General features: G+C 47.9%; 10 protein-coding genes across 10 annotated transcripts; 4 read left to right on the forward strand and 6 right to left on the reverse strand.

Annotated features, from left to right (window-relative positions):
* Positions 1 to 833: 833 nt before the first annotated feature.
* N7500_007572 (Vacuolar sorting receptor (Mrl1)) lies at positions 834 to 2,527 on the reverse strand (the record flags this gene model as incomplete). The annotated part of the gene is made up of 4 exons (XM_056678716.1): positions 834 to 1,049; positions 1,582 to 1,708; positions 1,781 to 2,071; positions 2,157 to 2,527. 4 exons carry the CDS (start codon positions 2,525 to 2,527, stop codon positions 834 to 836), a joined length of 1,005 nt encoding a protein of 334 aa, XP_056533716.1.
* A 305-nt stretch (positions 2,528 to 2,832) lies between these two features.
* N7500_007573 (Ergosterol biosynthesis ERG4/ERG24) lies at positions 2,833 to 4,450 on the forward strand (the record flags this gene model as incomplete). The annotated part of the gene is made up of 3 exons (XM_056678717.1): positions 2,833 to 2,909; positions 2,962 to 3,266; positions 3,342 to 4,450. 3 exons carry the CDS (start codon positions 2,833 to 2,835, stop codon positions 4,448 to 4,450), a joined length of 1,491 nt encoding a protein of 496 aa, XP_056533717.1.
* A 413-nt stretch (positions 4,451 to 4,863) lies between these two features.
* On the reverse strand, positions 4,864 to 5,841 carry N7500_007574 (zinc finger MYND domain-containing protein; the record flags this gene model as incomplete). Its single annotated transcript, XM_056678718.1, has 2 exons — positions 4,864 to 5,381; positions 5,439 to 5,841. The coding sequence occupies 2 exons, from the start codon at positions 5,839 to 5,841 to the stop codon at positions 4,864 to 4,866; spliced, it is 921 nt and encodes a 306-aa protein (XP_056533718.1).
* A 674-nt stretch (positions 5,842 to 6,515) lies between these two features.
* Positions 6,516 to 8,371, reverse strand: N7500_007575 (uncharacterized protein; the record flags this gene model as incomplete). Its single annotated transcript, XM_056678719.1, has 3 exons — positions 6,516 to 7,950; positions 8,024 to 8,066; positions 8,218 to 8,371. 3 exons carry the CDS (start codon positions 8,369 to 8,371, stop codon positions 6,516 to 6,518), a joined length of 1,632 nt encoding a protein of 543 aa, XP_056533719.1.
* Positions 8,372 to 8,575: 204 nt separating this feature from the next.
* N7500_007576 (splicing factor 3B subunit 5 family protein) lies at positions 8,576 to 8,902 on the forward strand (the record flags this gene model as incomplete). The annotated part of the gene is made up of 2 exons (XM_056678720.1): positions 8,576 to 8,818; positions 8,891 to 8,902. 2 exons carry the CDS (start codon positions 8,576 to 8,578, stop codon positions 8,900 to 8,902), a joined length of 255 nt encoding a protein of 84 aa, XP_056533720.1.
* A 99-nt stretch (positions 8,903 to 9,001) lies between these two features.
* N7500_007577 (uncharacterized protein) lies at positions 9,002 to 9,338 on the reverse strand (the record flags this gene model as incomplete). Its single annotated transcript, XM_056678721.1, has 2 exons — positions 9,002 to 9,226; positions 9,279 to 9,338. The coding sequence occupies 2 exons, from the start codon at positions 9,336 to 9,338 to the stop codon at positions 9,002 to 9,004; spliced, it is 285 nt and encodes a 94-aa protein (XP_056533721.1).
* Positions 9,339 to 9,669: 331 nt separating this feature from the next.
* On the reverse strand, positions 9,670 to 11,848 carry N7500_007578 (uncharacterized protein; the record flags this gene model as incomplete). Its single annotated transcript, XM_056678722.1, has 2 exons — positions 9,670 to 11,257; positions 11,286 to 11,848. 2 exons carry the CDS (start codon positions 11,846 to 11,848, stop codon positions 9,670 to 9,672), a joined length of 2,151 nt encoding a protein of 716 aa, XP_056533722.1.
* Positions 11,849 to 13,565: 1,717 nt separating this feature from the next.
* N7500_007579 (uncharacterized protein) lies at positions 13,566 to 14,864 on the reverse strand (the record flags this gene model as incomplete). The annotated part of the gene is made up of 1 exon (XM_056678723.1): positions 13,566 to 14,864. One exon carries the CDS (start codon positions 14,862 to 14,864, stop codon positions 13,566 to 13,568), a length of 1,299 nt encoding a protein of 432 aa, XP_056533723.1.
* A 4,743-nt stretch (positions 14,865 to 19,607) lies between these two features.
* Positions 19,608 to 19,994, forward strand: N7500_007580 (uncharacterized protein; the record flags this gene model as incomplete). Its single annotated transcript, XM_056678724.1, has 1 exon — positions 19,608 to 19,994. One exon carries the CDS (start codon positions 19,608 to 19,610, stop codon positions 19,992 to 19,994), a length of 387 nt encoding a protein of 128 aa, XP_056533724.1.
* A 67-nt stretch (positions 19,995 to 20,061) lies between these two features.
* On the forward strand, positions 20,062 to 20,541 carry N7500_007581 (uncharacterized protein; the record flags this gene model as incomplete). Its single annotated transcript, XM_056678725.1, has 1 exon — positions 20,062 to 20,541. One exon carries the CDS (start codon positions 20,062 to 20,064, stop codon positions 20,539 to 20,541), a length of 480 nt encoding a protein of 159 aa, XP_056533725.1.
* Between the last annotated feature and the right edge of the window lie 445 nt (positions 20,542 to 20,986).

A 20,986-nucleotide genomic window follows, 5' to 3' on the forward strand; every position in this document is an offset into this window, starting at 1 on the left:
GCAGGAGGTTGGAGTCGGGGTTTGGGGGCTGGGTTCTGTTACTTTCGTGCTACTGTTCATATCATAAGCACATTTGTGTTGGTTTCTGTAAATAGTTCGTCTCCTACTTGTATATCCCTTTCTTTCCTGGGTAATTCTGAAGATCACCCATGTGTAATTGATTTTCCATTGCAACCTTGTAGACGATTCTGACCGAGCTTAGCAAAAAAAAAAAACTCCTCGATTGCTCGAACCTTGACCAAGATACTTCAGCAAATCAAATCACCAAAAAAGAAATTGTTGTGCATCATCCGTGAATCGAACACGGGCCTCGTCGATGGCAACGACGAATTCTACCACTAGACCAATGATGCTAGTTGTATGGTTAGGCACACATTGTGGGGACTATATTCGCTTAAAATTTAGATACACAGGCAGCTCGAAGTATGAGATCAGCATTGAGCATAATCCTATCAAGTATCTGTGTAATTGAAGTGGGTGGATATGACTTGAGGTGATTTATGACTTGGTCCTGATTATGCTCGCGTTCAAACCCGCTGTATGTCAATACAAATCAACGCAGATGGCACATGGTACATGGACCATAGTGTGGATATATATCCAGCCAAGGTATGTAAACAGCCACAAAATATGTTCGTGGAAAGACGTTAAAAAAAAAGGTGCAACACAGATAACCACACAAGGAGAATAGCATCAGATTATATTGTTTGAACAATCTGAAAAATAGAAGTGGCCATAGCTGCCACTAGATGGAAGGGATTGTTGAAAAGGTACGGGAAACACAAGTCGCTATAAGACAGGGGAAACCGGAGGAAAGAGAGAATAAATATCAACTAATCATCCCACTCTTCATCCAGTTGATCTATTAGCCTATTCTCGGCATCCACATCACGCCCCTGGCCACGTCCTCCCTGCCCCCCTCGTCCTCCGATGGCGCCAATGAAACCGCCGCGGCCACCGGAGTCCGCGCGAGTGTAACCATTACTCGTGGGGGATCCCTTGCAGCGGAAAAGATTCCCTAGCGAGGAAAAGATGATCACGAACATATCCTGTTGCGCAGAAAGAAAGGAATGGTCAGCGTCATGCTCCAACAATGAGGCTCGCAACCGCAATCGATTTAAGCACATGCAGTCGAACATGTAGTCCATCTAAGGAGGCAAGATAAGTGGTGACTATGCAAAAACTGTCTCGGATCCAGGGATCCCGAAGATGAAATGACAAATCCATTGACAAGGGTCCAAGGAACAGCGCATTGCATAAATCAAAACATCTTGCCAAACATATGAAAGTGTACATGCCGTGACCAAGGCAGGCGGACAAAAACCCAAAGAATCAAATTCAAAGGGAGGCAGTGCAAGAAAGGAATGACCGATGAATGACAAGAACCAAGGAAATGAACCGAAGAGGCCAAACGCAACCGTATTCTCGAAGTGATTCGTCTCCAGACCAGCTAGAGCGAGTTCAATCCATCCTTGAAACAGGTAGTCCTGCCGCATTTGAATCCCGGAACTTATGTGACACGAAGTTGCCATATCTGAATCTGCGACGAGGCCAACATGGGATCAATGCTAGAATACTTACTTTAACAAAGTCGAAAACTCCTGCCCACAGGCTGAAGTTCGGACACTGACGCCAGCCACGTTGATGCATGACCGTTCGCTGGTAGGCGCAGCCACCAATCAGATATACGGCGATGGCGATCAGCATACTAGAACACAGGGTCAGCATGGATTATATTGGGTCTTTTCCCAGTAGATAGAAAAGTGCACTGACATGACACCAAATACGCCGCCGGGTCCTAAGCCCCCCAGCGTTGGGATCCGCGGCGATTCCACCACATGCCGCTGAGCTGCGAACTTCGAAAAAGTACGTGCATTCATCCATGGAGCCCACGAAGGAAGGTGTAGCTACATTTGGCGCAGCGTCGCGGTCACAAAGGAAAGACATGATAGTCGACTTAGTGCGTGTAGAGACATTGGAGCTGCCCATGTTATAGTCCGGACAAGGCGAGCCATTGGTATAATTGAGGACGAGTTTGCGGCCGCGGAAGAAAGGTTCAGATGCTTGTTGCCTGGATATGATGGAAAACCGTTAGCACAATAAGCAGCGAATGAGTCCCAACAAATGCGACTCGTTGGAATGGAATTCTACCATACCCTATGGAATACACTTTATCATCCCGCTCGTAATATGCACTGACGTTCTTCCACCGCGATGACTCTATCCCGACCACGTCCGTCACATTCTCAATCACCGGTGCGCAGATATTGATTGTGAAATTGGCTGGGTAGTCGTGACCCCTGGCAAACCAGCTGCCTTCACGCGCATCTTTCAAGAGTTTCTTGCCATCCTTCATCTCGGGCGGGGATATTGCGATCGCATTCAGATCAAAGTACAATCCAGTGGTCGGGGAGCGGGCAACACATGGTGCGTCATCTTTCAAATGAGTAGAGTATGATGCGTTAGATAGTCCGAGCATTGAGGATAGAAGGAAAATGGAGTAACGAGCGGAGCTGGTGAGCTTCATGGTGGGCTATGTTGGGGTCAATCAAGGCAGTCTAGAAAAAGAAAGTGAAGGAGAGACTATAGAGAAAGAAAGATATCTGCAAGATGATAGAAATGACATGGATGATGAAAGGTGTATAAGAGTAGTGTTCAGGTACCTAGGCACTGGTTGAGGCTTACGTAGCATCGCAGCTGTGATTATGCGGAGCAAATCTGCGGACATCCACTATCCGACGTCGTACGCGATCTAAGGCTTCAGGGTCTTATTTAGGGATCTTTCCTCCCCCAAATTCCCGGATTCTTTCTCTATCCATCGAATCCTTCATAATGTCTACCAGAAAGGAGTCTAAAAAGTTACCTGTGCAGCCAGTGCCAGAGAAACGCGGTTATGAGTTTGGTGGACCGTATGTTTTTCACTCCTTCAATCAATCTAAGCTGAGCTGACATTTGCAATAGACTAGGTGCTTTTGGTATCATCTTTGGATTGCCGACCCTGATTTACCTCTTTACCTTTGTCTGCAACGATATCTCCGGTTGTCCCGCGCCGTCGCTGTTGAACCCCTCGACTTTGTCGCTTGAGAAATTGAAGCATGAAGTGGGTTGGCCTGAGGAGGGAATTTCGGCGCTTTATGATACCAATGTTACACTGTGGACCCTGAGCTACTATGCCTTCAGCCTGTTCTTGCAGGTCTTCCTTCCCGGTCAGGAGGCAGACGGTGTTGTGTTGGCTTGCGGAGGACGGCTGAGATACAAATTCAATGGTATGGCAATGGCTGTCTTTTCTCGCACATCGCATTCAAACAAGATCCTTTTTTCTGACTTGGTTCATTTTATAGCATTCTCTTCTGCCATTATTATCCTCTCGGGCCTCGCCGGAGGCACTTACCTCTATGGAGCCGATTTTGTGGTGTGGACATTCCTATGGGACAACTATGTTCAGGTCATTACAGCAAACTTGTTGATCGCTTCTTTTGCTGCACTGTTCGTCTACGCGAAGAGCTTCACAGTTCCAGCTCCTGGGCAGGCAAACTCAAGCCTACGAGAGCTAGCACCTGGGGGCCACACGGGCAACATGCTCTACGACTTCTTCATCGGCCGTGAACTCAACCCTCGTGTTCGCCTGCCCATTCCGTTTGTCAGCGAGGCATCACGCACCCTTGACATCAAGGTGTTTATGGAGATGAGACCAGGCTTGCTTGGATGGACAATTCTAAACTTGTCCAATGTGGCCCACCAGTACCGAACCTATGGCTATATCACTGACTCGATTGTGCTGGTCACTATCTTCCAGGCATTTTACATCCTCGATGCGCTGTACATGGAGCCAGCGATTATGACCACCATGGATGTAATCATGGATGGATTCGGATTCATGTTGTCTTTCGGCGACGTGGTTTGGGTGCCCCATTTATACAGCATCCAGAGCCGGTATCTCTCTGTCTTCCCCTACGAGCTTGGATTGACCGGTATGGCCGTTGTTCTGGGTGTCACGGCCGTTGGATATTCGATCTTCCGCGGCGCCAACAACCAGAAGAACCGTTTCCGCACGAACCCCAATGACCCCCGCGTGAAGCACATCAAGTACATCGAAACTGCTGCTGGATCTAAATTAATGATCTCCGGCTGGTGGGGTCTGGCACGTCATATCAACTACCTGGGTGACTGGACTATGTCGTGGGCATACTGCCTGCCGACTGGTGTTGCGGGATATGTTCTCATCGAGAGCATCAACCCAGCTAGTGGCGCTGTCCAGAAGCAAGCTGTGCAGACCCCGGAAATCCGTGGCTGGGGTATGATCTTTACATACTTCTACATGCTCTACTTTGGTATCTTGTTGATCCACCGTGAGATGCGTGATGAAGAGAAGTGCGAGAAGAAGTATGGTGCTGACTGGAAGCGCTATACTTCCATCGTCCGCAGCCGCATTATCCCTGGGATTTACTGAGTGATCCCAAAAACTCATTTTACGGGCCCACGGATTCTGGCTTTTGTACATTAATTCTCACTATTTCGGCGAAAACTATTATGATAGGCTTGCATTCTTTGGATTACAATCTTCCAAAGTTGTCGCAGGATAATTTGACAAAAAAGATAGAAAAATATTTTACCAAGAGGCGATTATTAAATATCATTATCTACATCCAAGTTTCGCCCATGCCATTCATTGCGTCACGTACTGAACACCAAGAGGTTTGAATCCTATCAGATTCGAACTATTTCTCGTGGATTCCATGACAGTATCCATCAAGCGGAGAAGCTATGGGAATAATTATTCAAGTTGATGGCAAGAGTGAATCGCAAGTTCGGAATTAATATGATGACCTAACAAATACAAGATGTGAACCTTTCCATTGGTCTTTAATCATCTTCAGAATCTCCATAATCATCACCTGCTTTCCTTATAGAATCAACCATGTGAGCTTTCAGGTCTTTGACGAAGTGATCAATCTTTCTCTTGAAGTCGGCGCCAGATCCCATAAGTAACTTATCATCCACATTCCTAGAAACGAAGACAGCAAAATGATGACGGGTCAGTCGTTCAAGTCGCATATCCTGCCGTTGTGCTTTTGTTTTGTTGAAGATGTGAAGAGTTGACAAGTAGTCCAAATCCTTTGTCTCGCATGCGCCGTAAATCCGAGGTCCAGTTAGCACCCGGCATTCGGTGTCAGTCAAGTACCTGACGGAAGGAACTAGCACATCTCGGAATCCATATTGACATCCTGTGGTATCGATAATCCATTCTTCGTCGCTATCAAGTCGTGTTATCTTCAACACCATGTGTGGACCGCCGTGTAAATCAGGACCAGGAACAAGCCTAGTTGGAACCCGTGGTCTTCTGATATTGACGACTATGGTCTCTATTCTCAATGGCATACCTGCTTTGTTTTAGCTATGGCTTTACTTGGTACCGAAGAGCTGTAAAGGCGTTTTACCTCGAAGAAGTTTTCTGGTCAAGGGTCCTAAAAGGGCCATGGCTGCTGTAGATTGGCTTTTCACAAGAGCTGCTTCCTTGTGCTCGATGTTGTCGGTCATGTAGTTTGGGAAGGGACCCCGTTTGGATCGAGACGCAACCGTCCTTTGATTTTGATGGAGATAGAGAACTCCACCTCGATACTCGATCCTAGTTATGTCCACGTCGTATACAGTCTCCCTGTATGTCAACATGGCTGCCTTCAGTATTTGGGCAGCTCGGAGCAGTATCTTTCGTCGTTGCATGCTCTTGCAATAGCGTTTGTGCTTTGGCCAGTCCATTACCTGGCAGTCGTGGCCGCAGTAAAACATAGCCCGCGAATCGCCGCTTTGGTATTCAGGTGCATTGGAGCATCCCAAACACATTTTCCTAGTTTTTGTCCCACATTTCGCGCACTCGACTGAAGGCCTAGGAGCCATGTGGAAGGCAAAAACATGGGCTTCGACCACCTTCAAAGCTATGTTGAAGACACGGGATATCCATTCAATTTTGGCTGAAGATGTGAGGTTGTAGATTGACGAGGCTGGGGACTGGAAAGTGGGGGAGAGATAAAGGAGAGTGGCGAGAAGAGCGAGAAGATCTAACCTTCAAAGGTCGAGAGGAATCTTGAGTGTTTTGACCTTCCCAGCGTTGACAGCCCGTTTGACTCATGGAGTTCTGCCTGCTCAGGCCAACAGTTCGTTTGGTATGTAGTTTCACGGTCTATCAAAGGCTGATGTCAATCAGGAACAGCAAACCAGTCCTCTTCACCCTTTGACAGCCCTTTCCTCCCGACATGATACTGCCCTAATCATCCCTGGTTATAAATTAAAAAAGTACTTTGTACGGTTTATAGCTTTGAGCATTTTTAGATAACTATCTCAAAAGATATCGAACAAGAATGCCCGAAGACCACGATGAATACATCACAATGCCGCATAAGCGGCCAACTATTCTTATTATGGGTATCTTGAAAGGGAAATAAAATATGAATACAATGTATATATGTACATGGCCTAGATTAATTTTCATCGAGCAAACTTCCATGCTCAGGACTCAATCAACGCTTTCGTTTTTTGGGGTCAACTAAAACATCTAAGGCCCAATATTCATCTCCTGAATTAGGCACCCATCCCTTGAGAACCAGTTTCGCATCTCCGATGGCCTGCATACGGATGTGCAATGGGTCTTCCAAGCTGCTAGGATTTTTGAAATCCTGGTAGGTGGTTATATCTGGCATGTGGTGTTGAACTGTATTGACGTGCGAAGCTTCAATTTCCGCAGCACCCGCTAGCGATTCGGCTGGGGGAAAATCGGCTGGATAGATACGTGGAACCGAGGCAGGCGAAATTTCGCGAAAAAGAGCCCAAAGCTTAGCCCGTGATAGAGAAGAGGCCCCACGGGCACCAGGCGAGGATGCCCGGTTTCCTTGCTTCACTCCGTTGATGATAGTCTCATACAAACCGGTTTTGGAACGGCAAAGGGTTGGCACTGACTTGCTGCCGCTATCCATGGTCATTGCCGACGGGTGGTGATACGAGGGAGCCAATATCCAAACGGCGCTCACATTACCTGGTCGGGACTTACTAGATCTTGCACCAGGCGTTGAAGGGTCTCCTTCCTGCTCCAAAGATAACGCAGGACAAGGCACGGACTTCTGCTTCGCAAAAGGCCAAAGTGTCGCCACCTCTTCACTTGGCACCGAAAGAACCTGAAATGACCGGAATCGATACCCTGGCGTGCTTTCTTGAAACTTGGTCTCACTAGGCCAAGATCGCCCACGCAAAGCCTGCATCCGGCCGTTCTCGCCAAAGGAGCGGTCACAGCCAACTTGACTGATCTCATCCTCAGGAAGAATCAGACCTGCGAGATAGGCGTTTTCGGTGGGAGCAACGAGGCGACTGGTATTACAAGACAACAAGGAGGAAACCTGCCGCAATGCAAGCTTATCTGAGCAGGACTTGCTGCGTGTGGACTCGGCGTCCATGCGAGCTGGCTTTCGACGCACGACTCCGAGAAGAGAGAAGTGGGCCCGGCCATCTAGAAGGGTCTCTGCACCAGGGACCTCTGCGTCTTGAGATTTTGGTAAAGGGCCTTCTTGCTGTAGGACTTCCCACGGTGTTGCATCTTCTTGGGCTGCCATGCAGAGCTCCATACTTGCGTCGCCGCATGGAGCACATGTGCAATACATGTAGATATTAATGTCAGGCTGAAGCTCAAAAGGCGGCCATTCTGTGCGTAATTTGGAAGTACCATCTTCATTCTCTTCAAGTTTTCTCCGCTGTATGAATGGAGAGCCCGAGACTTTTTCATTATCGGGGGCGGAATTGTCATGGCCATTTGGGAATTGCTTTTCCCGAAATAGCACACTGTTACATTCCGTCAAAAGCCAATAGTTGAATGCTCGGATGGCCAATATCTCGGCATGACAGTCATGTAGGACAAGGCCCCTGCAGCGTGGGATATGAGATGCCGGCAAGCATTTTGCGCCCGTCCTACATAAATATCAGCTTGCTTGAATGTAGGTCGCTAGCATATGCCTTGGTCAGGTTTGCAACCAAAACTTACGTGACAGATATGCAGGTCAGACTTTCCGAGGGTGTGTTTTCTCCTATTAGCGAAGTGACAAAAATGTTACTATTAGAATGAAAAGAAAGAATGTGAAGCGAAGTAAAGAGCAAATAATGGATTGATCCCATTCACTATCCTCATATAGACAAAGATTGATAGCTCTTCTATGAATAACTCATCCAAAAACATACCTTTAACAGCCACAATACCAGTCATTGGAATCCATTCCCTTGATCCATCCGGAAATATGGTTGGTTTACTGCGCGTTGGCAGAGCATCGAAATGTGCATGAACCAACGATGCTATCCGGGACGGTAGCGACGACCCAGATATATCAGCAGACATTGTATATGATCATAGTCGAACTAACAATTTCTCAAACAACTGATAGCTTTGCGAAAGGTAAAGAGATAGGATCGAAGAATATCAAGATGCTATACGATCACGTGAGACCCTACATGTGATGCCTGAGGCGTCAATTGCTCTCTTTTGTCTTTCGAGCTTTCCGCTTTTCTTCTCAACCTAACGTCAACGTCTCTACTATCCATCATGGCCGACAAGCTCCGCACCATCCAGAACCTCGAGGCTCTCCAGGCCCGTTACATCGGTACCGGGCACGCCGATACCACCAAGTACGAATGGACGTCCAACATCCTGCGTGACAGTTACTCCTCCTACGTCGGTCACCCTCCTCTGCTATCCTACATGGCAGTCGGCATGGGCGAGCCCAAGGAGAAGGTGCGCGCGATGATGTTGGAGAAAATGGTCAGAGGCGCTGGTAATCCACCAGAGGTATGTGGTATCTTGCAGAGTTGCTCATAATATAAAGTCGGCTTTGCTAACATGTGCTCTCCAATGATTCAGACTCAAGAGTAAACCCACTCAGTGTTGTTTAATCCTGTATTTCTTGATACCCATTGTCGTGCCCTTGGCTTTCCCGACAGGAAGGCAGGTCCTCCGATCCTCAGACCACCCCTAGTCCAGCCCAGCAGCCTCGCCGACATCAGATGATCCCCTCTTTATATCGGCCTTTAAACTGTCAAAGCCCCATTCTCGAAATTTTCGCTCGATCCCTTCGATACGGAACAACACTTCCAACCCAAAATACGAACGCTTTATGCGAGCAAGGCCTCTCCCCGGGAATTGGTATCCCCTATGGATTGCCATTTTGGCCCCTGGAACTTCGAGCATCCTCCAATTCTTGTTAGTCTTGTTAAACAAGAGTAAACCTGTGATACGACAACATGCCTACCACATGAATTATGCGCTCAACAGCCTCAACAGCAAGTTCTAAGTACCCAACCAGCATCATGATGGATGACTTGGTATTGATCGATGGACATTGAATTCCCCAACAGCATATACTGCATGGGAGAAGCTGTTCCAGACCTGTATCTCGCTTGATTGATCATAATCTGCAAATCACAATCTAATAACAATTGTTTGCAACATAAGGATATCCAAAATTAAGGTTTATTCCCATACATATTGATATAGTAATAGATACAGGATAGAGTAGTCATATTAATCATGGACAGATTAGAGCCCAAACAAAGCTCAGGACAAACGAATAGAAGAGGCTATCAAACAAGCTATGTAGTACTCCGTATGTATAAACCAAATAATTACGCTCTAGCCACCAATTAAGCACCCTCCGACTTCGCCGCCAACCTCGTATTCTCTACCTGCAACGAAGAAACAAGATCGATCCATTTCTGGCGCTCGGAGCGAAGCTGCTTGAGCTCCTTCTTGAGATCATGTACCTCGTGCTTCAAGCTATCTACCTCAGACTTGATCTTGGACTTAGACTTCTCCAAGCGCTCTGCCTCCTTTCGCTGCTTCGATTGAATCTTCAACACAAGTTTCCGCTGGCTAGCTTCAATCTTGTGCAGCTGCTTAACCAGCTTAGACTCCCCATTGAGAAAGTGAGCGGCTGCTTTGGAGAGAGGCGCTGGCGGTTCAGGCGTTGCCGTCCGGGTAGATGACTTGTCTTCGTTGTGAATTTCGCTCTGCACTTGGCTCTGGCTCTCTTGTGTGCGAGTGCTGGGGGGTCTGGGGGACATATTCGCCCCAGCACGCTTGCGCATCTCGCTAGTATCGCTGTCTACCTCACTGATGCCTTTCAGTGGGGTTCCGGAGACGCCAGGCGGCTGCGATGAGATCTGAAGCTTGTCGAGTTCGCCGCGAACTTCGACTAGCTTGCCTTCGACCTCGCGTTTGCGAATGGCTAGCTTTGCGAGATCTTTCTCTTGGGAAGTGAGCTTGCCATTCTTTGTCATTTTGATCAGCTCCTCCGAGGACATGTTGTTGTGTGCTGCCTCGTCGATGGAAGTAGCTGCGTGTTCGGAATTGACCGAGGAGGAAGATGAAGCCTGGTCCCGCTCATGGGATGTTGAAGATTGGGCATCAAACGCTGTTTGATCCTGTTGAACACTTTTTGTGTTTAGATGTGCCACGCCATCTGCATCGATGTAGGAAACCTCGTCCGCAGATGGGAGATCACCCGATACCTCATGGTGGGCACCATAGCCTAGAACATGTGGTGCGAATCGCTCTAATCCAGTACTGAGCAAGCCGGTGACACTGGCGATGAGACCATGATGCGAATGCTCGCCATCGCTGTCGAGTGATTCGTAATCTGAATCCGAATCGTCTGCCTGATCGGAGTCGTATTCATTCGGAGTCTCCCCAGCTTTAGCCTTGGCGCCTGCTAAATTATTCGCAGCTTCCGTACCTGTGCTTGCTTCTTGCTTAGGCGGCTTATCATCTTGGACAGCCCAGTTGATGAATTTAGCGGCGTCCGTCCCCACGCTTCGCGGTGTTCCCTTGTCAACCATCCACCGTGGGATGTTGCCGCCCGGGTCACTCCTGGTGACCATGATCCATTCAACAGGATTCATTTCTTCGTCTTGACCATCCCCATCTCCATCCTGCTCAGTTAGCCCCTCAGGGCGTTGCAGATTGGAGGATGAAGACCCATTATGATTCTTAATCCCCTGGTGAAGGGAGCTGCTTCCACTGCCGTTTTTCTTAGGAATCTCCCGAATGAGCTCGACAGACTCGTACTCTCCGCGAGTATACCCCGGCTGATGCTGGATACTGGGGTGGTCACAGGGCTTGGAGATCATGATCCAGCTGCGACCAGGCTGCTTAGAGCCCCCAGCTTGCAACCCACAATCAGAATTGATGACCAACTCCACAAAGTCACGGGGGAGCAGTAGGTTTGGGAAACTGCGCCGAGACGTGGTAAACAATTAACTCTCCCAGAACCGAGCCGTCATGGTCCTGGACCTTAATAGTCTCGATCTTTTCTTGGGCGCCGATCCCGCGGATGCTCTTGTCGGGCGTCTGTCCCTTCGCAATCTTTTTGCGGTTTACTTTGAGCGTTTCATCGTACTCAGTTGAAAGCTTCTTCCGCCACCGCGAGAATGGAAGGCCTTCGTGCACACTCCGTCGCCCGAACCATGAGCCTCCGCCGTCGCTCGCAGAAAGTTTCCACACAGTCACATCCAACGGGTTGTCCTTTGGTCCGCCCATCTTCACTGGCTTCCCCCATTCTTTTTGTAGTTGTGTGATCTCAGGGTCGGTTTCTTCCACTCGTGCGGATGAGGGGATGATTCGTCGGGAGGAAGAGTCTATCGGGGCGTCTAAACCGGGGTATTCATCGCTGTCGGAAATTGGGGGATCTGGAAGTGACTCCGCTATCAAGCGGCTGTTTTTCAAGATCTCGCGCACGTAGTCACGGAGCTCATCAGGATCCTGGGGGACATCGTCCCATGATGTCGGCTTGAGGCATTGGAGGGCCTCATGTAGAGCATCCATAGGTGCTGTGAGGAAATTCAATTATTTTGAAGTCTCGGAGGTCTGCGATGCTGTTGGTAGAGTCCAGCAAATTGGATTGGTAGCGTAGTGATGTTGTTTCGAGTGGTAGGATTTGTCAGTTCGTGATTATGTCGGAATCAGTTCATGGAAATGGAATAAGCAGTGGCGAACAATAAGGTATCCAGAATTCAAGACTGAAATTTCTAACAATGCTCAAATGGCTTGCCCAGACGGAACCGGGACGGAACTGTAACTGCTCTGTAGAAAGGTTCCAAGTTATAAATGAAGCAACTGGTGGATCCCAGGTAAGAGGTAAATGCAATAAACTACAATGCAAAGGGAAAATAGCACAAAATCCAAATCAAGATGCAGGTAGAGGTGTTAAAGGATGTGAGTGTGCGAGTATCGATCAAGTTGGATATGATGTAGCCTGGACAAGGTTGTCTTGGCGGCTGACGTCATACACTGGGGTAAAATGCCAAAGTTATGTGGAGTTGATTGATACCTTGAAATGATCCTAGTGTATAGATCTACTTTGACATCGAGTCTTCTCTTAAATACTTGCCATATTTCATGCCGTGTTTTGTCGGAAGATAAAAAAGATACCCAGTTACACATACAAACTGATAGGATGAAAATGTGTACGCACTTTTTAAAACTAAGCTAAAGTGATACATACAATATTTGGACAGAGCTGCTGATAGATCAACAAAAAAAACCAGGAGAAGAGAAGCAGCCAGCGCAAGGACCAGCCCCTCGATCAGGCAGATCATAAAGGAAGGTATCTGTCAGATCGAGCATCTGATTCTTGTCGTCGGGACAAAGAATGAAGGGCTCTTCCATCCAGTAAAAGAGCCCACCGACAGAGCAAGCTTGTCCAGGAATATCTATAATCCAGCCTGGACGATAGAAGATGAATCTATCATTGCCAATTGTGATTATGGGAGGTGAGTTCGTAGCACAAAGGACGGAGATGACTGCCGCTCAGACCACTCGTCGCTTGGGGCGGGATGTGGAGATCCCCAGGTCACAGACCCAAGGAGGAAATCCAGTGCATCGCCCTTTGCGCTCGGTATCTGCCACAGGCGGATGTACTCGAGTCTGACGAAGGTTGAGGGCAATCATCTCTCGCACTCGTGTTGTTGATCTTCACCGCCTCGAACCAAAACTGACCAAAAATGCGTGCTCCAACTAAGCATCACGGATGCAAGGAAGGTGACGCTGTCGCATAAACCTATCCTCCAATTCTTCAATGAAGAGAACTGGCCAGTCCGGTACCCAGTACCAGAAAGACAGATGTCGTAAGAAAGGCAAGAAAGCAAAAGCAATCGCTGAACCCAGTCCAGTCGAGGAACCTAAATTTGCTTCCTTCCTTTTCCATTGAGCTGCGACAAAAGAATCGAAAACGTAAGGACATTCCACGTCCAAATTCATATCCTCCACATGCCGTGAGGCAGACCAGTCTTCATGACATATATGCGGGAGTAACAAAAGAAATGAAACATAACAGAGAGCCGACCCGCCGCTTCTTGATGCAAAAGAAAAAAAAACAAAAACAAAAACAAAAACAGAAAAGAGCAAATAATCAAACATCGCTGACGCTGGAATCGAACATCGAAAGTATCAAAACAAGCGCAGAAAAAGATAATTCTGGTTATCATGCAAAAGGCAGGAGGGAGTATCACAGATGCACAGAGTCAAATCGAAGAGAACGCCGTCAAGAATGCGAATTGTCGTTGCTTGGAATCGGGTTCCCGGTAGGGAGATAGACGAGAGAGGAGAAGGGGGAGTTGAGGAGCCGCGAGGAGCCGCGAAGAAACCGAAAATCGCGCCCGCATCTAGTTTCAAGAAACGATCCACGTTTCTCAACCTCACGTTGCACAAGCCGGGAGAGCCTGGACTTGGGAATGGTCGACATCACCGAGTCTACTCGGGAGGGCTGAGTTAGGCGATCGTGCCATATGGCATCGGAGCAAAGTCGCCCCAAGTGAAGCCCCCCCATACCCATGTTGACAGCCGTGCTACAGGGTTGTATAAGCATGCTCGGGAACATGGTCGGGAACATGTTCGGCAACGGGAGCGGACTGAGAGCGGCCGGTGGGGTTGGCATACAGGTGGTCGGTAGGCATTCGTAAGCCTGGAACGGCGAGGGAGTGAAAGGTTGGCTGTAAGACGGGGTCGGAGAGGCAAGCTGGGCATCACTGAAACTGAGACTAGCCCAAAGATTCGGATTAGAATCACCCGTGGTGGCCGGGTTGGGGCTGGGCGACAGTACTTTCCACGACTCGAGTGGCGCTGGCTGGGGCACCGGGTTCTGCCACCAGTTTTCCGGGCCTGTCGAACTGGGCAGGAGAGGGATTGGGCGCATGACATCCGTCACTGGTAGTGAAGGTGCAACCAGTGGGACAAAGAGCTTGCCGATGGCTGCCTTTGCTTCTTCGCTGCGGCCGCTCAATAGCTCTCCAGCGCCGTCCTCTTCCAGTCCTTCGAGAGCCTGAGCATTGGTGCGGTAGACAAACTTGTTGGCGGCTTGAACGAACTCCTCCTGTAACCTCTTCAACTCACCATGCTTTCCTGGCCAGTTGTATGTATTGGCAGCGGCATCCACCGAGTAGACATCCTTGTGGAAATCAACGAGGGCTTCGATGGTTTCCGGGGTCAACTTGAAGGCCACCTCGTTACGGGAGACCATGTCGACATGTACAACGTAGGCCTCCATGTGAATCATTTGGTGGTTCTGCAGTGATTCCCAGAGCATGTTCTCATTCTTCTCTAGATCTGCCTGGGGGACTTTGGTGAACATCATGGAACACAAGGTCCAGATGGCATTTGTTGATGAGAGTGTTTCTGTCAGGCACCGGGTGTGCTGGGTAACATTGTTCAAAGGACGCTTGACTCGGTTAACTCGCTTGAGGGCCGCCGTCAACCAAGGCTCAACCTTGGTGTTTAAGACAACATTCGGAGATGATCGTGGCGCAAATGCAGCGGCGGAAGATGGGAGTAAGACTGTTGGCATTATGAGACTGTGCAAAAGGTGATACGTCCGGCGTTGGTGATATAAAAGAATGTAGATTGAATATAAATCATAAAGGCGACATTCGCCCACACAAAATGTTGTTTTTTGGATAATCGGAAATTCTCTAAATGTCGTATAATCCAGTATTAAAGTGCGGGCGAATGCGCAAAAAGAACAAAAATTAGAATATAAAGGAAAGGAGATGACATGAATGTCAGTGTTATAGAAGAAAGAGAGGGAAGTCAAGATAATATGAGAGGGGAACTTTTTTATGGAGGTTTAATAGGAGTATGTGAATTTTTACTCCGTATTAATTTTATATTAGAACATTTGTATGTTTTCTAACGGAGTACGGAGTACAACATACGGTATTTCGGTATATGCAGTCTGATGGAGTCAATGTACATCAATGGCCAACATCTCGGACTCCCCGATCCACAACTTGAAGAATCGGTGGCGATAATAATACTTGATTGAAACAGTTTAAAAAAAGGGCGCGAGAGTGTTTCATCAAATTTGACAGGTTCCTACAGTTCCATCTCACACATCCGTTGCACGTCCATTTGGCCAGAACAGCTGCATGATGCCCTAAACTGCAACAGCTAAGCCCCAATCATCCAAATGGCTTGAACAGGAACAAACCCCCGAGAGTCTCCATCGATCATCTAGAATTCGTTTACATACTATGTACTCCATAGCGGGGACTGAAATACATTCTCAGCTGGGCGATGTGCATATTTCAGTGTGCGCCAAGATCTACATTTCGTTAAGAGATACTGGATCCTCTACACTAGCAATCCCATGCTTTGGGGTGAAGACTCTATTTAAATTTGGCTGCAGCCTGCAAGCCAAGACTTAGTTTAGATTCCTATTTTTCAATGTGTTTCAACACTTTTGTGCTTCAATATTCAACTGGATATCAGCCTTGAAAAAATAGCATACGGTTTACATTAATAATATTACACGAAACACGTCCATAACAAGCATATCAAGGTTTTTTTTGGACCTATCGAGTGCTGCTAATACGATACAGAGTAGTAGACCTCAGCTGATGGAGGGTCGAGCAAGCGTGGGGCAGAGCCCGTCTTGAGTCACTTCCGGGCTGGGATTCGCTGAGACGAACCGAGTCCGGCCGATGCACAGAAAGCTGAGATCCCTGTTACGATCCGCCATTGGGCTGAGCCTCTGATGCCAGACTTTGGAACGGGCGCCACTAGCCTGTATGTACTGGAAATACCGTTTCTTGTTCTTTTCTTGTCCACATGATTCAGGTTTTTCAATGATCTCATCTTACTCGCTATACTCCGCAGGCGCCTCTACCTCTGCCTCTTCCCTGAAATGGAATCCCTGCTGCATATGATGTCGGTCACATGGTCTGGTGTGGGTGTATAGGGTTCGCTCTGAGGTGTGTTTAAGTTTCATGCTAATTTGTATCTATAGAGCGCCATATAACGTATGGTGTATGGAAAAAACATGCGACCGAGTGCTTTTTCCTAAAATAGTGATGAGGCGGTGCAAACTGCCCGCCACGTGTGGCGGATATCTCCGGCCCCACATGTAAAATATGCAAAGCCCTACTCCGTAGTTAACTCCCATGTATGTTGTGGTTTCTTGCTCTGTTCACTTTACAAGTTTTATCAAAAACCGGCTGGAGAAGAGATATGAGTTGGCAAAAATTGAGAGCTGGAATCTCAGGCGGATCCTATCCACATCCATATCCACAGCCAGGCGGCTGCTGAAACTCAGCTCTCTCGGGCCTGTACCAAGCCTAGTTTCATGATTGTCAGGCTACCATCAAGTTACATGGTGACATCACTGTACTATGAGTGTAGCAGTATATGAAAATTCAATGTGTTTCGCAGACTGCATCGGTTATGACTCATATGGGCGCCGATGATGTTCGATTTGAAACAGAAGCCAGATAATGCCCTAACATACCACAATTGCGTGGCGACCAGTGGTCGGGTGCCTGTTTCTCTATGGTCGGTGCCCCAATAATGCCTGATTTTGCAATATACCGTTTGTTGGACAAACTCCTAGTTGAAGCCAGAATAAATCAGTGCCTTTTAGGTATGCGAAATGACTGGCTTACTGTGGCTTATTTGTAGGACATATCCAAGGGGCTCGGTCATGAATGAGTAGTACAGCACACTCCGGGTCTTGTACAGAACATATATTAGATCAATTGATCTCGAAATTCGTGACTCATAGATCACTGCTCAGTGTTCAGAAAGCCCTGATGATGTTTCCCTTGCTCTCTGGACACTCAGATTGTCAGGTCACACCTAAGCCTCTGAGCAAGGAGTTCGGTTGTGTTGAAAATCCCAGAACGTTTTGATACTGCTTAGCAGCCTTCAGAACAATGCATCAGTAAAAGTACTGAGTCGGAAGTGTTGCGTGTATCGTACTGACATCGCTAACGGGGGAAAGCATACGAGATCTCCAGTAATTTTGAGGAAATCGCCATCTTTAACGCGCTTCATGAAGATGTCAAAATCTCTACGGTCCTCTCACTTTGCTAGTCCGACTTTGCACGATGCTGCAAATTCATCGCTCGTGATGTATTGTATCCATATAACGATAACCGTACAGCTCTTCTCAACCGTTGTTATCGACATTGATTCCATTCATATCTAGCCCTGGAACGCTGAAGCCCTGTCTAAGTCTCTCCAATCATGAAATACTATCTATGGCTAGATAGTAGTACCACTCAAACATATCTGGCTGACAACAAAACTTTGTTAAAGCGGTGGATTATGTAGATCCATAATTTTTAATACGATGAATTATGAGAAAGCTCATTTTTCTGCCGAAAACAACCTGTGTTGTTGCGATGGTCCCTAGAAGATGCCATATACTATTTGAATGCATCCAATTAGCTCTCGAGGGGACAAGTAAAGATGGAAAGCCCGAAGTATGGGTCAATCTAACCTTTTCCCGAAGTATATATAGGTATCTTAAATACGGTCTGGTTATTTCAATGACTTGATATCTCTGGTGTTATTTCTAATATGGTTCTCAGGTACATCAATACTTGGAAAATAGTGGTGACCTTGAAACTTTGTCATGGTGGTCCCCAAAACTTCAATGCTTGATCTGCGGGACCAACCGCCCCGAGGGACGATGGTGGTGGCGTCAAATATATGACCTGCATAAAAGGCTTGGTGAAATACCCTCGTAAGCGGGTAGCTGCCCTGAGCTTGAATCTTATGGTTACAAGCCTTGTGCAAGGCCCGAAATACTTTATCCCGGGTGAAACCTGGAAGCTCAGGGCAATGGTTCAAATTAAGTCAGATATTGACTCGCTTGATTCACCGAGCAAGAAAAATAACAAGTATGCAGTTGCACGAAGGAACAAGCACAATTCACAGGGCTAGCCAGAAGAGGAGTTGAAATGTCATCACGAGAACGCCCAATATATACATCAATATACTAATGCAGGAACGGCAGATCCCGCATAGAATGGCTTTTGGGGCTTTCTTTCTTGCCTGGTGAGCTAAAGGCACCATACTCCGTAAATTGTACCAAGAAATATCTGCTGAGAGGAAAAACAAGGAAAAGCATGGCGAGTGAGGAAAGGTCGTCGAATAGCAATACCACACATACGATAGGAGGATTTTCACACAATGGGGTTACTCTGGGGTATATAACTTGCAAAAAGGTAAGAACTGCACGCGGGATAATAGTAAGACCCGTTTCCCCAGAGAATGACTATATGCCCGCCAATCACTTCGTCCCAACAATTTCCGGTATGAGGATCGACCAGGAACGCATATGGCACCCCACGCACCCCTTTAGATGTGAGGACAACTTTGTGCGGAAGTTTTTATTGTATAGCACTTGGAAAGTAAGGGTTATGCAAGAATGGCGAACAGCTGCACCTAGATGAAGCTTGCCATGATAAATCAACATTCTGCATTTACGCTTTTGACAAACCAGGGGAGCTACCAAGTCGCCAGGAACGTTAGTATTCCCCATTTACCCTGACCAAGGACCACGGCGCCGATCTACGCTAGCGCGTTCAAGCGGGTAATGGGGGCTAACCGTTCACATGCTTTTCCGCCGCAATGCCTGCATGGCGTGCTGATCAAACCAACACACATTGATCTTTAGTTCGATGGCGTAGTTAAACCACATATAACCACGAGTTCATTCCAAGCGACCAGTGTACAGTTAAAGGACATTCCTAGAAAGAAAGCCCAGTTATAAAGAATTAATGAAACATGCTTTAATAGAGGTTCTCTCCACAATTCAATACTCCCCGCCCCATGAGGTTTGTATATCCCGAGGTAAAGATGCCGCCTAGTACTGAAAAGGTAGAGGTGAACCCCATTGACCGGATGCCCTTGCCAAAGTTGGACAAACATAGTTATTAATAGTGGAGAACACCATTAAGCGAAGGGTGTGATTCAACATTAGTTCATTGGACTGCGCTTGGCAAAGCGCCGCTTTGACCTCTCCCTTTCTGGCTAGATCCAATGAGAATCGTGTCATTGGTCGAGATCAGCGGTCAGTTGGGATGCCTGGTCAACATCTCGAGTCAAGCGAGATGTCTGCTCTAAACTGACCATTTGGGCCAAAAGACAACCCAATGCCGATCATCAAGCAGGAAAACGGCGTAGTGCTCTGTGCCCAAATCAAGTGATGTGCTAACTCCCAAGTCGTATTTATCGATATGCCTGTTCGTCGTACCGCAGGGTCTAAGCCACTAGCTTCGGACGGTGAACGGATCTGTTGACGGAAATGAGAAATTACAACACATCGCGACTTGGAGGAGTCATGGATGATCCGCTTGAGCCGCGAACGCAGATTGAAGAAAGGCAGTCACCCGTCCAGATCGGGTCTGACCACCCCATTTTCACTGACATCAGTATTACCGGAAAGCCCAGCCTGCTTCACATGTGGGTTGGCTGTCCTCGGCTTGCCCCATACAAGGATCTGCGGTGGAAAGATTTCCAAGGACATAAGGGGCCAAGATCTCCCCACAAAATGAGTTCTGGTCTCAGACGTCAACCGCAGGGAATCCCTCCTGTCAAGTTACCTTTGTATGAAGCAACGGCCCAAGATGCTGCGTTTCTCCGCCTTTATTTCAACCCTGGTGCTCTCCAGTACCGCGCTGGCTGGCTTTAGCTGCTTTTGGATCCTCATCTGTAAGAGCTGAAGATTGCAACGACTGAGGCAGAAGCGAACAAGAAGGATGTTGCGCAGCCCCGTACAAAAACCGTGGGAGTACATCAGACACCACTCCTCTTGTGCAATAACAGAGAACATTGTCAACACTGCTGCGCAGCAGGGATACTCAGACTGCAACTCCCTGAAGCAGCGGCGGTATCGACCGCTGAATCGAGCAGCAACGAGAAGGCTGCTGCGGACACAAGCAGCACAGCGCAGAAGGACACCCAGAGTACGCGACCCTAGCAACATAACTGGACTTCGGCCAGCCGGGCACCCCGGAGCCTCAACGACACAATGCCGACAGAGTAACTCTGCTTCAGGAAGCCCTACCGGAGAGACGGCTGCATCTCATATCTCTCAAAGATCAAGACAGGATCTAGTGCTCCAGCCGACGGCTACTGCGACCCAGACTACGAAGTCTGCAGAAAGCACTTTGAAAACTCCTACACAGGGGGCGGTAGCACGGAGAAGCACTCACCTCGGATGCTGGAAAATTCTTTGACGGAATCAAGGGCCTATTTTCCCCTACTCTGCTGGCGGATATCGAGTCCTTATTCCACCATGTCATTTCCACTCTACCCTCGATGACGATACCACACAGAATACAAAGGATCTGATTAATACTGCTTCCGATCATAACTCTCACACAGAGCCTGATCACAAAAGGTCACTGGACGACTTGAAACAACGCCAGCGACGCGTTGACTGCCGAGACAATCAGGAGATAAAATCTGTGATCAAAGCCATTGGTCCTGCTGATCATCCTGAGTGTTCAAGGAGATCGAAGTCTGCTTGCAGCAACTGACCATCTCCGGACAGCTGGGTGCGTCCCCGAAACCAAAAGAGCTCGTAACACCAATACGTCATACTTCCGCACGAGCCTGTTTCAAGGAGATCAACAGTCTTCTAGAGTAGCGCCAACAACCTTCTGACTCCTTCATCTGTGA

The sequence above is a fragment of the Penicillium coprophilum genome (assembly GCF_028826855.1).
Source record: "Penicillium coprophilum strain IBT 35676 chromosome Unknown utg000004l_segment0_segment0, whole genome shotgun sequence".
Taxonomy (NCBI): Eukaryota; Fungi; Ascomycota; class Eurotiomycetes; order Eurotiales; family Aspergillaceae; genus Penicillium; species Penicillium coprophilum.